General features: G+C 56.6%; 1 protein-coding gene across 2 annotated transcripts; it reads right to left on the bottom strand.

Annotated features, from left to right (window-relative positions):
- Positions 1-2,199: 2,199 nt before the first annotated feature.
- On the bottom strand, positions 2,200-10,372 carry SF3A3 (splicing factor 3a subunit 3). 2 transcript variants are annotated; one of them, XM_074926257.1, is made up of 17 exons: positions 10,225-10,372; positions 10,074-10,121; positions 9,770-9,822; positions 9,224-9,329; positions 8,755-8,827; positions 8,265-8,356; positions 7,786-7,868; positions 7,263-7,401; positions 6,861-6,929; positions 6,450-6,517; positions 5,998-6,105; positions 5,601-5,670; positions 4,747-4,911; positions 4,525-4,635; positions 4,016-4,106; positions 3,036-3,091; positions 2,200-2,492 (listed from the first exon to the last, which is right to left on the bottom strand). In XM_074926257.1, the coding sequence occupies exons 1-17, from the start codon at positions 10,318-10,320 to the stop codon at positions 2,415-2,417; spliced, it is 1,506 nt and encodes a 501-aa protein (XP_074782358.1). In that variant the 5' UTR covers positions 10,321-10,372; the 3' UTR covers positions 2,200-2,414. The 2 variants fall into 2 exon arrangements, with proteins under 2 accessions (XP_074782358.1, XP_074782359.1); XM_074926258.1 differs by lacking the exons at positions 9,224-9,329; positions 9,770-9,822.
- Positions 10,373-13,630: the final 3,258 nt, after the last annotated feature.

Genomic DNA, 13,630 nt, shown 5'->3' with positions numbered 1-13,630 from the left:
TTTCCATGCAGGAAAAACAAAACCCACCCACAGCACCTCTGAGAACTGCGGGCCAGGTCGCCCCAACGGGCCCTGAGCCACGGGCTCAGCCCTGGGACACCCGCGGCCGCTCCCTCCCGAGGTTCCCAGAGGCGCCGAGGCTGCCGCAGCCCCCCGGGAAGCCACGTGCTCTCGTTGGTGTGGTAACCCTGCGCCGGCGCCCGCAGGTGCTTACAGGTGACACCTGGCACCAGGCAGCCGTCTGCTGATGCCGTTTGCAAATGAAGATGCGACCCGCCGGCAGCAGCGCCCGCCACGGGAGGGACCAAGCCCAGCAGCCCCCCAAGCTCAGGCCACCCTCCGCAGGAGCTCTTGCTGGGGATGGACAAAGTCTGGTGTGAAAAACGCCCGTTCCCAGACACGCCGACGCAACAGGCCCCGGGGAGCTGGCGGGGAGCGACACGCAGGCCTGTTAGCTCTGGCACACACCCCGTGGAGCACACACAGGAACATTTACAGCTACAGCAGCCTGCCCTGGCAAGGGCTGGAAATGCTCTGGAAGATGAAGAGCCGCTGCACTGCCAAGGCTCAAATATTTCTGGTTAACTCACAATGAACAGTCGCCCCCCCTCCATGCCGCTCCCCTCCTGCAGCCCCCAGCCCAGCACACACGTCCCGTTCACCCGGGGTCTCCCACCTGCCCGGCCTGGGCACCGCGGCCCCCCCGAGCGCGGGCAGAGGCCACGGCCGTCACGGCGGGCAGGACGGGCTCTGCGGCGGCCACGGGGCTTCGCGATGGAGCGGGTTCAGCGGACGGAGGTTTTCCGCCGAGAAGCTGCCGGTTACGCCCTTGCACGTGCCCCCACGCTGCTGCCGCGCTCTGACTACGAGGGGGGGTGTGTGCAGCCTCTCACCGCCCCGTCCCCCACCCCCCGTTTGGGAGGTTCTACCCCTTTGGCGCTTCCCTCACACACAGCTCTCTGCCGCGGGACTCTGCTCCCCGTCCACCACCTTTACCGGCTCAGCCCGGGAAGGGACGCGACTCCACGCGGGCTCCAAGGCCGAGTTCCCCGAGGAGAACGGTAACACCCCCCATCTCGCGATCCAGCCGTTGGTGTTCCCCAAGCACCCGGAGTGGCCGAAGCTCCACCACAGCAGCTCGTCAGGGTGACAGACGGCGCAGGGCGGCACCTCTCGCCTCCAGACCCAAGCAGCCCCCACCCAGAGCGGGCCCGGGCCGGGCGCTGCCCCAGGGCTGAGCGCCCACCACACGCAGCCTCACCCCGAGGACAAGGACCTTCCCCCGGCGCAGGAAGGGAAGAGCCCGGGGCACGGCCTCACCCCGTCGAAGGCTGCAGCCGCCGCAGCCGGGAGCCGCCGCCGTCCAGCGCAGAGGCTGGCAGCCAGCGCCAGCCCCTCCCCTGCCAACCCCCGGCTGCGCACCCCGGGGAAGCGGCTGTTACCTGCTGCTGCTCCTCCGCAGCTGGGGACGCCCGCGGCCCCACAGAGCGACCAGGGGAAAGGGCCTTTCCGAGGCCAGAGGCGTCGCACGGGCCTACTGGATGCCGAATCAGAACCCCCCGAGGGGCTGGCGGGGCCACACGGGCCTCCTCACGGGGCCTCTCCCCCTCCCCGGACTCGTGCGGCCGCAGAACGTCGTGGGGTGCGTTCAGGCAGCTCTGAGCACAGCCCCGAGGAGCTCCGAGGGCGCTCCTGGGGCCACCGCGGCCACATCTAAACACATGGAGTGTCCCTGTCACAACCGTCCCGCGCCGCAGCTCACGAGTCACCGCAGGGATCTGCACCAGAATCCACTGCAGCTCTCGTGTCAACAACACCGGAGGGACGACCACACGCCGCCCACACAGCCCAACCTAAACCGAGCTCCACTGATGCCCTGAAAAAATCCCAGTGGCCAAAGCTCCACAGGGAGACAGGCCTGAGGTAAAAGCGGCAAAGCAAGCCAAGTGAATCTGTTTTGTCAAGGAGCCCAAAGAAAACTGACTGCTGACAGCAAGATACAGGACAGCTGTCAGCACACAACAGTCATGTGAGCTCTACAGAAAGTCAATCCTCATCCTCGGAATTTCCACCAGAATGAGACTAAGGGAGAGACGATTGTCTCTGACAATTCAAACTGCATAAAAGTGTTCTAAAAACACCATAAATCAAATCTCTTCCTTCCAGCGTATGAAAGGAGACAAGTTTCTCAGCACTTCCTAAATTAAAATCCGTTTATTTTTCAAAGGTTTTTTTTTGATATAAAACAACATCACAAGTCTGCTTTTCACAAGGGGCTTACTAGAAAGTGAATCTGTAAAGTATCCTTGAAATCTATACTCATGCACATAGAAAAATCCAGAAACTGAGGAAACCAGAGCTGCTGATGCTTCTCCACTTGCTTTTCAGATGTGAAATCCTTCACTTGGGAAAAGCTACAGCAGGCCTTGACGTTTCAAGTCTTCATAGGTCTTTTTATTCACCACGTTCCCGCTGGAATCCTCGTACTCCTCCTAGAACGGAACAAACAGTTTAGAGACACCCGGACGCAGCCCGACGGGCTGTACCAGGAGCTCCAGCCCAGCAGCACCCACTGAACAGGAGCGTCCCCCCACCAGCGGGCTCCGGGAGCAGAGCTCCCTCAGAGTCAGGGTCGTTACAAGCTCTGCCACAGGCCGGATTTCCCACAGTCGCCCTGCACGCTGCTGAAAAATGGTTTGAGGCAGACATTCACGAAAAGGCACCAGTACAGTGAGCCCCCTGCTCACAACCGTCCCTTCTTCCTCCCACGGAACAAGGACGACGTGGGCACTGCAAAGCAGTGTCAGAGGATCTGTACACAAAGGGCCGAGCCTGTCCCAGCAGAAGGACTTTCCAGCAGAGCAGGGCAAGTGCTCTTCACACCCGGCCACTAACAGGAGCTGTGTGACCAGCAGCGCAGGCTCCTGCCCATCTCTCCTGCAAGCAGGGACTCGGAATTCTGACAGAGCCAGACAGTTCGTGCGAGGTCAGTGGGGAACTCCCGACGGCTCCCCAAGGCCTCCACAACATCTCACCTCTGTATCGGGCTGCCATCGCTCTGAGGCCTTCTGTTGTTTCAGCTTTGCCCACACTGTAAGTACAAAGTCATACAGGATGTGATGTCATTTCCCTGGAGATACCAGTTTCTAATCTAATAAAATATAAGCATGGACTTTTTTTTTTTTTTTTAAAACACTGTCACTTCAGCAGTCCAGGAACGTATCCAATATCCATTACAAATTTATCATTCCTCTGCATGGTTTACCAAAAGGCACAGAACTAAAGCAAACGGAGCTTTAAAGTGATTGTTCAGGATGGGACACAGAAGACAAAAGGTCTAAAACCACTTCACTGAAAACTACTTCAGCTCCGAAGGTAATAAATAATCCCTTGTTTGGGAGATTAAGGCTTTACCTCTTTGGTTTCTTCTAGGCAAGAATTAATTTAGCTCCAGGAACCATAACCTGTATCTGTTAACCGAAGCAGGGCAGGTCAAAGAAACCACCCCTGCATGAGGCAGCCTCCTCAAAACACCAGCACACATCAGCTGCATTAATCTATAATCCCTCTGAATCCCAAGTACCGTAGGCTTTCAACATCTGCCTACAGGCTCCACCATTTCTGAAGGTTTTTCTGGCTTCCCCGTGAAGATGCTGACGAACACCAATTAAGCAGGAGTTACGTGGGATGATGTAGCCACGCTCTGCCTGAGGAAGTGGTGGCCCACTGCCCTCAGCTGAGATTTCACACACAGAGCATCGCCGAGAGAACGGCCGGCAACGAACGCACGCTGCGCCGGAGACCCCAGCACCCATCTGCGCCTGCAGGCGGCCGAAGGAAAAAGCCATTCTCCTTCTAGGAGCTGGGAGGGATGGCCCGAGGAAGGATCGTCCCGCAGGCACCGTGTTTCTTACCCTCCTTCCCAAATCTCGCCGTAGGGCGAGACATATTTTTGGCGAGAGCCAACGGGGGTGTTCTCACGCCACCCGCTCCCCGTTCCGCTGCCACCACTTACACGAGACTGCGTCCTCAATCTGCGTGACGTTGGCAAAATGGGCCGTGTTGGGAATGCCCAGGCACCTCATCCCGTGAGCGTGTCGCCACTCCTGGGGAGGGAGGAGAGGTCAGGTCAGCCGGGAACGCCCCCCCCGCGCCAAAAAAACGTACCAACACCCGGACACGATGGCACAAATGTCAACATGCAAATCTACCAGTCCTAAACACCTCTGCACAAATATTTTTTCTGTATTTTAGACAGTAACAAACCACTGGCAGCCAACGAGCACTCTGCTCCAATCAGGCCTGGATACTGGAATTTGTGCCCAAACCAGAGGCCGTACAGGAGCCGGCAGAAGAGCCCTCAGCACACCCGACATCCAACGGCCCGGCCCCGCAGCACCAGCCCAGACCCACACGTCACAAGTGGAAGAAGTGCCACTTGGGAACGCCAGTGATTTACTAGTTAGTTATCATAAAGATTATCTGAACACGGTATTGACGTTTTTGTAGAAAAATGTAACTTACTGCAAAGTGACGCTGAAAAGCTTTGGGCCCTCGGTAGGTGTAGTTGCCACAAATCTCACAGTTGTAGTTGATGTTTAAACCATGTAATTTATATAACCAGTATGGGATTGGCTGCCAGGCGAAGAGAGACAAGGATTAGGCCAAATGGCAAAGCAGGTTCAAGCAGAATAGTGTGGAGCCAGCGACATCCCCCACTTCTCCAGACCGGGCAATCTCGGTTACCTTGCCATCCCAACCAAGGGGCAGATTTTTAGGATTATAAATTATTTCATTCTCTTCATCTTCACTCTCACTCTCACTGATCTGCTCTTCCTCCTCCTCCTCCCTCTCCTCTCCTGTCCGTGCCTGCTTACGCTGCACATTCTCATGAGTGAGGTGTCTCTGCTCCTAGAGTGTGAGAAGAGAAGGAATTGTTCACAAAACACGACAGCAACAAAAAAAGGGCAAACTCTTGCAGCATGAAACACTCCCTCAGTGAACGGAGGGAGGGGAATGGAAAACCAGTACGAAACAGAGAACGCTCATTTTACTTAGCCCAACAACTTAACCTTTTAGTATAACATTTCCTACTCTCAAAGAATTGAAAAAATAATTGTACTGCCATGAGCCCTTCCAAGGTGACAAGCTAACAGCAACAGCCACCCTGCTAAAAGCAATCACCCCAAAGTGAAGCAAGGACTTAAGGCAAGCATCAAGGCAGAACAAGTAAAGGTCTGCAATACCCTGTGATTTAGGCATAAAATAGAAATTATCTACACTGATGTAGTGCCTAGAAGAAAAAAAAACAGGCTTCCACAAGGGAACATGTAGCCTCTGTATCTGGGACTGAGGCAGACACAAGGTCTCCCTGTTCACAGAAGCCTGCCAAATAATGAGCTAACGGAAATACAAATGTAATCCATCATATTCTACTTGCTGACAGAAAAAGCTGTCTGCTAACACGCACTTTAAAAGGTTATGACTCAGGACATGACAGGAACTCTTCTCGCCACACTGACTATGAAAGCACTGGGTAAAGTTGTGGACAACCTCCCAGTCACTATCTGACAGCTCTGAAATAAAAAGCTCATCCTTACCCCAAGAACTTCTACATACTCATAAATCTGAGCTTCCAGGAACGCAAGATCTTTATTTCTTTCAGTGTCTCTGGAAATAGATAAAGAAACTTCATGAAGTCTGTTCCAGAACTGCAAACATCATGTGTACACTGAACTCCTAAAGAGAAACGTGACTTGTATACAGCAAGAAAACAGAGAAAAACACCAAACAGCTCCTGTAAACTAGATGGTGCACACAGACACATTCAGCTCTGATCTCCTCCATCTGGTTCAGGACTATTTGGTCCAGGGTGAAAAGCTTCTAATGCTCTAAGAATCCGTCCTGACTGTATAGAGCCATGCCTACAGAATACTTCTCATCCAAGTGAGAACACTTGAGAACACTCCAACCTCAGAATGACCTTCAGGAACTCACCTTTTGCTTCCTTTTGTCTTCGGATTCTTAGCAAACAAGGAAGGATCAAGTGCTTCTAGGGATTTGCCTTTAGTGCTAAAAAGTCTCTGGGCACGCTCTTCCAGCGTCCTATGGAGAAGCAGAGAGATGAGTCCAAACCGTAGTTCTAAATTTCCCAAGAACTATCTGAATTCATGCAACAAAATTCTAAACTTAGCTTTTCATTTCCTATTAGCTTTATATATTTTGATTTCCTATTATCTTTGCCTTCGTTGCTTAAGCCAAATTCTTCTATACAAGAGACTCCAGTCCAGGGCATCAGAGCATCCCCTGACTGCTTCTCGAGGTTTGTCTTCCAAACATCATTAAAGTAGTTCTTGTACAATAGAGACGACAAAATGTATCCCATAAAGGAATACAAGACAGAAAGACCTCAAAAAATGAAAAGAGGATATAAAAAGTCTGCACCTTACCCGCCACATTTTAGTCCCAGGGCCAGTAAAGCTGATTTTAACCTGTCCAGTCCCAGGGAGGCCAATTCCTGTTCAATTAAAGTAAATCACAATAAGAGAGTAGCTATTAAACAAACACAATATAGATGCATGTCCCTTTTATCTCAAGGAAAAAAAAACCACCAAAGCATAAACAACAAACAGCATTCCAGAAAGCACTATCAAAGGCGTCACTGAAAAGTGAAGAACGTGACAAATCCACACAGATCTTTAACCTCTCCCATTACAGGGAAGTAAGTCATCAGCACAAAGTTTTATTCAGAGAGCAGAGAGCCAGAGGTGGACGCACAGCAAGTAAAATTGTGAAAAGAAACAAAATGACTAAACTTCCACCTGCTAAAATTGAGCAGTAAGCGAGAGCTGCAAACGTACCTCCCAGGAGGAAAAGGCTGAGAGGTCCAGGTGGGCTCCAGCGTGAGTGAGCGCACTGCTGGTCTCTTTCTGTCGAGGAAAACCACATGCAAGATCTTTGTGACATCCTACAACACTTCATGCCATGCCCTAGCCTCAAGCAGTTCATTTCACAGAGAAAAAGCCTCACTAAACTGAGCTATGGAACAACAGAAGAGATATAAACCAAGCAAACCTTAGAAAGGGCCGGTTTCCAACCGGCTGCGTTGGTTTTCGGAATCGGGTGAGTATGAAACTGCATCTCTGGACACGCAGCTGCACACCTTGCTATTAACTTAACCCCAGCGATGGCTTTACACAGATGACTCCCAGAAAATCTACCTCAAGTACAGAAGCATTCACAGGGGCTTAACGCCTGCTCACCGGCCAGCCAGGGAACGTTCCATTTTCCCACTTCTTCTCAAACTCGGTCTGAATCTTCCCAAAAAGTTCATTCTGGTCCAGCAACGGTTTCACTCGATCCGTGTAATCCTGCAGGTACTCAAGAAGCATTTCAAGGTACCTGGCAGAGTAATCACGAGCACAGGTAATTCAGTATCAACCTCTAACAGATTTCTCTAACCACACCTTTGCAAAGTAATTACCCTCTAGTACTCCACAGGGAAGTCATCAAGATGATGACAGTTTCCAACACACAGTTTCTAGCTGCAGCAACTTACAAGGACGAAGTAAGGTCCTTCCAGAGAGCAGAGTGTGGCTTTCCACACCTCTGCTGCACTGCGTGTTTCCTCGGGGCTCAGACACGCCAACTGAGTTACCACAGCTGTGACCCAACTTGCGTGAGTTAGGTTTGACTGTTAGCTATATTTCTAGCAGCTGTACACTTACAAAGCAAATGCCTTCTTGTCAACTGTCATAAAAGAAGCAGGTAGGCAAGAAGGCTCACCTCTTGTATTCAGCATTTTTTCTCTCCTTGGGAATATCGAAGAGTTGGTCAAACGTGGATAAGTACGTGATATAATCCAATTTCTAGTAACAAAAAAGTTAGAGTCAGACTTTATGCACACGCAGCCAAATTAACATCCAGTTTCCAGACCAGAAGGAGAGCACTAGCTCAAGCCATGATTCTGGAGTGCAGCAGCCCAGGGTCCCTGAGACACCCGGCAGCAGAAATCAGGCTTTTTCCAAGGCCACTGTTACGTTAACAGAGAGGGACATCAGCTGAAGAGGACAGAAGAGGAGCCACGAAGCAGCATTCAGAATACAGGTGCTGCAGAGCTGTATGTGCAGTAAAGCGACTCTGAAACAGCTACTTGGAAATAAACTTATTTACATGAAGAAAACACCCAAATAACCATGAATCGGCCAAAGAAAAACCCCTCAGACTTAAGCACTGAAGCTGCCCAGACACGTGCAGCCACTTACCTCTGATGATTTTAGATTAATGTACTTGAGATAACAATCATGCAGATCTAAGTATCGCCCATACCCCTCCTCATCCGTGAACTCCACCAGATCTGTAGGAAAGATCGTGAAGAGCTTTATTATGTGCTTGATCTTCCCTACTTATTACACATACACTTTAGAACTCGAGAAGTATTAACTGTGGACTAGTTTATGCTTAAGGAAGATGTTTACAGTGGAAGTGGGATACTCGCTGATCAGCCCGAGTGCTGCTCTGCGTAAGCACCACCAGAACATTCCTCAAGAGAAGCACCAATAGTGTGGGATACGCCAGTGGGCTGCAGCTCAGAGGAATTTAAATGACAAAAGAACAATTTTCAGAAGTCATTTAGTAAAAGGGAGGAGGAATTCTGAAACATGCAAATCAGACCAAACAGCTCATTAGATAACGCCTCTCAATAAGCACCATATTGTCATTTAAACTGGCCTCAGAGTAAAACTACAAACTTACTTTGAGCTTCTTCACTCGGGTTGTCTCTGGCCTTCAACAGTTCCTCAAACTCCACCGACATTGGAACACAGATCTTTAAGAACAGGCAGAAGTTACATAAAAAATATTCAGCTAATGGCCCAGAATAATACAAAACCACAACATGTTGCAAACAATAAAATTGGTAACTGAAAAGACATCCAAAGCATTTCTTCACCATTACTTTTGCACAAAGGAAAAGTCTGGCTTTAGCCAGCAGGAGAAAGGTGAGAGCAAAGGCCAGCTCAGCAGCAGAACGTTCCCGAGGCGGACGGGAGCTTGCACGCTGCCCCGGCACCTCCCAGCCTCGGGCATCTCTCAACCGATGCTTTTGGGTACTTAATACTTGTATATTAAAGCAATTAAACTGGAAAATAAAGTCTACTTGCTGTAGGGATAAGGTCCGGCAGACCACGAATCACCAGTTCTCATGGAGTAGGTAACTACTTACCTCATTCGGGTGCTTACGGTGAAACTCCTTAATTTGTTTCAGTCTGTTGTAGAATTCTGCAAATTCATTTGGCCCTGAAATGGCGCTGAGTTCTTCCTTCCGTAAGCTACAAGTTTGCGAAAAAGGACAGATTACAGGTGGAAACGAAAACACGTGGACACGGGTGCAACCTTCTTCCCGGCAGCGCTGCGTTTCGGCACACAAAGCTCCGGCAGGACGGACTCGGGAACTCACACCCGATCTCACAACCGGCCAGGTTTGAGGCTCCGGGCGCGTCTCCCGCCGGCCGGGCTGTTGTCTCCAGCTACAAACCTCCGCGGCAACCCAGGGCCTCCCCCGTGGCTCAAACCAAGAGACCAGCCAAGGGCGCGCATCCAGCGCGCTCCGGGCCCTGCCCCAGCAGCCTCAGCCCCCAGAACCGGGCTCCTGGCCTCAGACCCCGGCGTCGCTTCTCGCGTGTTTACAACTGACTTAACCCCCCCCCGAGCTCCTCGTCTGCAAAACCCACCCGGGGCGCGCCGGGCGGGGGCCCCTGCGAGCACTCACCCGTCCTTGTCGTCATACAAGTCTCGCAGGTTGCCGCTCACTTCCATGTACCGCTAAAAAACCAAAACAAACGCCCGAGTGCCACGGGGGGGGCGGCAGGGACCGGGGGGGGGGGGCAGCAGGGACCGGGGGGGGGGGGCAGCAGGGACCGGGGGGGGGGGGCAGCAGGGACCGGGGGGGGGGGCAGCAGGGACCGGGCCCGCCCGTCCCGGCGCTCGGTGCGGCCTGGCCCGGCCCGCGCTGCGCCCGGGGCCGCGGGAGGGGCCCAGCCCGCCCGGTCCCGGCCCGTCCCGGCCGCACTCACGTCCTGCATGGCCCGCGTCCGGTGGTCCGAGTTGATCTGGTCGCGGAGCTGCGGGGAGAGGAGCGGGGCCGGGGCCGGGGCCGGGGTCAGGCGCGGGGCCGGGGGCGGCGCGGTCCCGGCCCGCCGCCCCCCGCCGCGGCCCCGGGCGCACCGTGGATTTCTTGGTGAGCATCTCCTTCACCATCACGTCCATGAGCCGCTCCCGCTCCTCGTGGTACCGCCGCTGCTGCTCCAGGATCGTCTCCATCGTCCCGCGCCCGCCCGGAAGCCGCGCTCCCCCCTTCCGCTCCCGCCCGCCCGCACGACGGGCCCGGCCCGGCCCCGCGGCCCCGCGCCAAGGTTCCGGCGCGGCGCGAAGGTTCCGGCGCGGGGCCGGGCGGAGGGAGCGGGCCCGGGGCGCCGCGAGGCCGCCGGTGCCCCCGGCGGAGCCGCCCGCTCGGGACGCGGCGGCAGGGCCGGGGCTGCCAGCGCCGGGAGCGGCGAGGAGCCCTGCCCGCCCCCTCCCGGCACCGGGGACCCGCAGCAGGAGCCCTGCCCGCGGCGCCCCGGCCCCGGACGCACTTGGTGGCCGCAGGAGCGGCCCCACCTGGGGGCACAGTGACCCTCCGGGGCGGCAGGAGAGCGCGCAAGTAAACGTGTGTGCGTGTGCGTGTGTGTGTGTGTGCGTGTGTCTGTCTGTCTGTGTGTGTGTGTGCGTGTGTATCTCTGTGTGTGCGTGTGTATCTCTGTGTGTGTCTCTGTGTGTATCTCTGTGTGTGTCTGTGCGTGTCTCTGTGCGTGTCTCTGTGCGTGTCTCTGTGTGTGTCTCTGTGCGTGTCTCTGTGCGTGTCTCTGTGCGTGTCTCTGTGAGTATCTCTGTGTGTGTCTCTGTGTGTGTCTCTGTGTGTGTCTCTGTGTGTGTCTCTGTGTGTGTCTCTGTGTGTGTGTGTATCTCTGTGTGTGTATCTCTGTGTGTGTCTCTGTGCGTGTCTCTGTGTGTGTCTCTGTGTGTGTGTGCGCGCCCTGCCCTTGCCCGGTGGGTCCGAGCGAGTGTCGGGGCCGTTCCCCGCGGCTGGGGGCTCCAGGCCCAAGAGCGGCCGGGCCTGGCTCCGCGCTGGTGCCGGGCCGGGGTTCCAGAGTAGGAATATTGTCTTTAATTACTCTCCTGCACTACAGGCGGCCCCAGAGCATGTCGTTTCTTCCTCATGAATGCCTGTCTAAAAATAAAAATGGAGATAAGATTCTGAGCTTGGTGTTCTTCCATTTCCCTTTGCATGAAAGAAGCTTCCTCCCTGGAAAGGGCAGGGGCTGAAATCCAGCGGTGTCCCACCAGCCGCGTGGCGGTTGCTGCGGGAGGTCCCGTCCCCTCCCGGGCACCCTGCACCCCCTCGGTGCCCTGTGCCGCAGCAGCAGCCTTCGGGCCCGCGGCGGCAGGACAGACCGGGGAGGGACGTGGCACGTTTTTCCGCGAGGGAAGGTGGGATAATGGGGGCAAACCCCCTTGTGCTGAGCTCCGGCTCCTTCCCCACCTCCCCAGGACCTTCACTAGGGCTGCGCTGGCAGGGTGGGGACAGAGGGACAACCGGGGGGGGATTCACGGGATGCCTGCGGGGTCCAGCCTGGCTGTAACCACATTCCTACCCTAACGCCAGAGACAAAGGGGAGGTAACACTGGCTCTCCCGCCAGCCCTGGGCCCTGCCTGTTCCCGCTGTGGGGCCAAGCCCGAGCCTGCAGCCCCCCCAGCCCCGGCGCAGCCCCCCGAGCGGTCACCTGGGGGGACGCAGGGGCAGCCCAGGCGGGTCCGTGCTCGGTTCGGGGAGCTCAGACAAGGCACAGGAATCTGACACGCTGTGTGACCCTGTGCAGCCACAGCCAGAAAAGGGGCAGCTGGGGGCTGAGACCGGCCCTTCCCTCCTGCCCAGCCGCAGGCAGGAGCGGGCAGCGCTCGCTCCCGGCCGTGCATCTCCCGTCAGCCCCGGACACCGGCGCAGGCTGTACCCAGCACACCGGCAGCTCGGCTCTCCTCCGGAAAACTCCGCCTGGAAAGAGAACAAACCCCTGGGAGTTGTTCTCCCGCTGCTGGCAGCGGAGCCCGAGCCGGGAGCAGCCGCCGTGTCTGTGTCCAGGGGAGGAGGCACCCGGCCGGCGCACACCCTGCTCGGGCACCGCTGCCCGGCCAGCAGCCAGCAGCCGTCACCGCTGAGCGCCCCGGGGCTGCTTCCAGGCACCGGGGAGCACCGTGTCCCCGTCCCTGGCCCCATCCCTGCCCGGGCCTGCGGCTGCACCAGCGAGCCCATGGCAGGGCCCTGCTCTGGCCCCGGCCCGGGGCCCGCGGCCCTTTCGGACACCTGGGGCCGGTGCAGGCAGCGGCTTGGACCCGGCTCTGCTGCGAGCGCAGCCCCCAACCCCGTGCTGGGGGTGCAGGCGAGCGCAGCTCGGGCACGTTCGGGTAGTGCTGGGGCCTCCTTCTACCCCCCCAGTGCTGCCCTGGACTCCCAGCGAGTGTCCCCGCTCCCGCCTCACCCCACGCAGCAGCCCTGGCCCTGCCCTCCCCCCCGCACCGTTCGCCTGTGCTTAATAATATTTTCTTGACTGTTTTAGACCCACACTCCGGGAGTCTCGGGGGATGTTTGTGCATGACATCACCCTCCCCCTCCCGTAAATCAGGCACGGGGCCGTGCATAGCCATGACCCATTCATGACAGGGATAAAATCCAGATGTTCCAGTGCTACGTGCAGCTGGGTCATTTCCTTTTTTGGCTAAAAACGTGAGGCTCTTGAGGCTGGCTGAAAGAGGAGCCCGGGGGCCCTTTGTACAGAAACCTTTTGTGGTTAATCCCTGGAAACAGCGCTGCAGAAACAAGGGTTTGTGGTGCTGCTGCTGGAGGAGAGGCTCAGCTGGAAACCTCCCGGCCTGGAGCCGCCCGCTCACCCTCCGGGGCCGAGCAGCAGCAAAAGCAGAGCCCGGCCCAGGTCACAGGGCAGCAACAGCAACGAAAAGCTCACGCGGAAAAGCCGGTTGGCCGCCAGGGCAGGAGCCGTTGAAGGAAGCGGGAAGGTGCACGCACGGAGCCGGCGCCGCGGCCCCCCGGCCCCGCGGGCTGTGCCCGTCGTGCCGCCGGAGCCGAGCCAGGGCGCGGGGGGCACGGGGAGGGGTGCTGGGGGCCGGGGCAGGCAGGCCCAGAGGAAGTCGTGGCAGCTGTTAGTAAATGTAAAGGAATCTGCGGAAAATAGTTTCAGATGTGAGGGGAATAAATGGCTCCCTGGCTGATAAAAGTGAGTAATGAGCACGCAGCGCTCCGGGAAGGCTGCCAGGAGGAGACCACTGCCACCCCGGCTGGAGACGGCGGCAGCCTCCCCGCCACCCCCAGAGCTGCCTGCGCGGGCCGGGGCGCGTCCCGCGGCGGGAGGGAGCGTGTCCGCAGGCGGGGCGCGACTCGGGGCCGCAGCGATCCCGAGCAGCTCCCGCGGCCGCCGCCGAGCCCGTCCCGCGGGGGAGCCTGCCCGGACAGACGCAGGCCCGGACAGACGGGCAGCGGGCACCCGCCGCAGCTCCGCGGCAGGGAGAGGGAGCGGC

The sequence above is a fragment of the Athene noctua genome, chromosome 24, assembly GCF_965140245.1.
Source record: "Athene noctua chromosome 24, bAthNoc1.hap1.1, whole genome shotgun sequence".
Classification (NCBI taxonomy): domain Eukaryota; kingdom Metazoa; phylum Chordata; class Aves; order Strigiformes; family Strigidae; genus Athene; species Athene noctua.
This window is presented reverse-complemented; position numbering and strand designations above follow the sequence as displayed.

Coding starts and splice junctions, on each gene's coding strand:
- SF3A3 (XM_074926257.1), bottom strand. CDS start 10,320: ATGGAGACGATCCTGGAGCAGCAGCGGCGGTACCACGAGGAGCGGGAG. Junction 9,823..10,073: donor GGACGCGGGCCATGCAGGAC/GTGAGTGCGGCC, acceptor TTGGTTTTTTAG/CGGTACATGGAAGTGAGCGG. Junction 7,869..8,264: donor TTAATCTAAAATCATCAGAG/GTAAGTGGCTGC, acceptor TTTTGTTACTAG/AAATTGGATTATATCACGTA.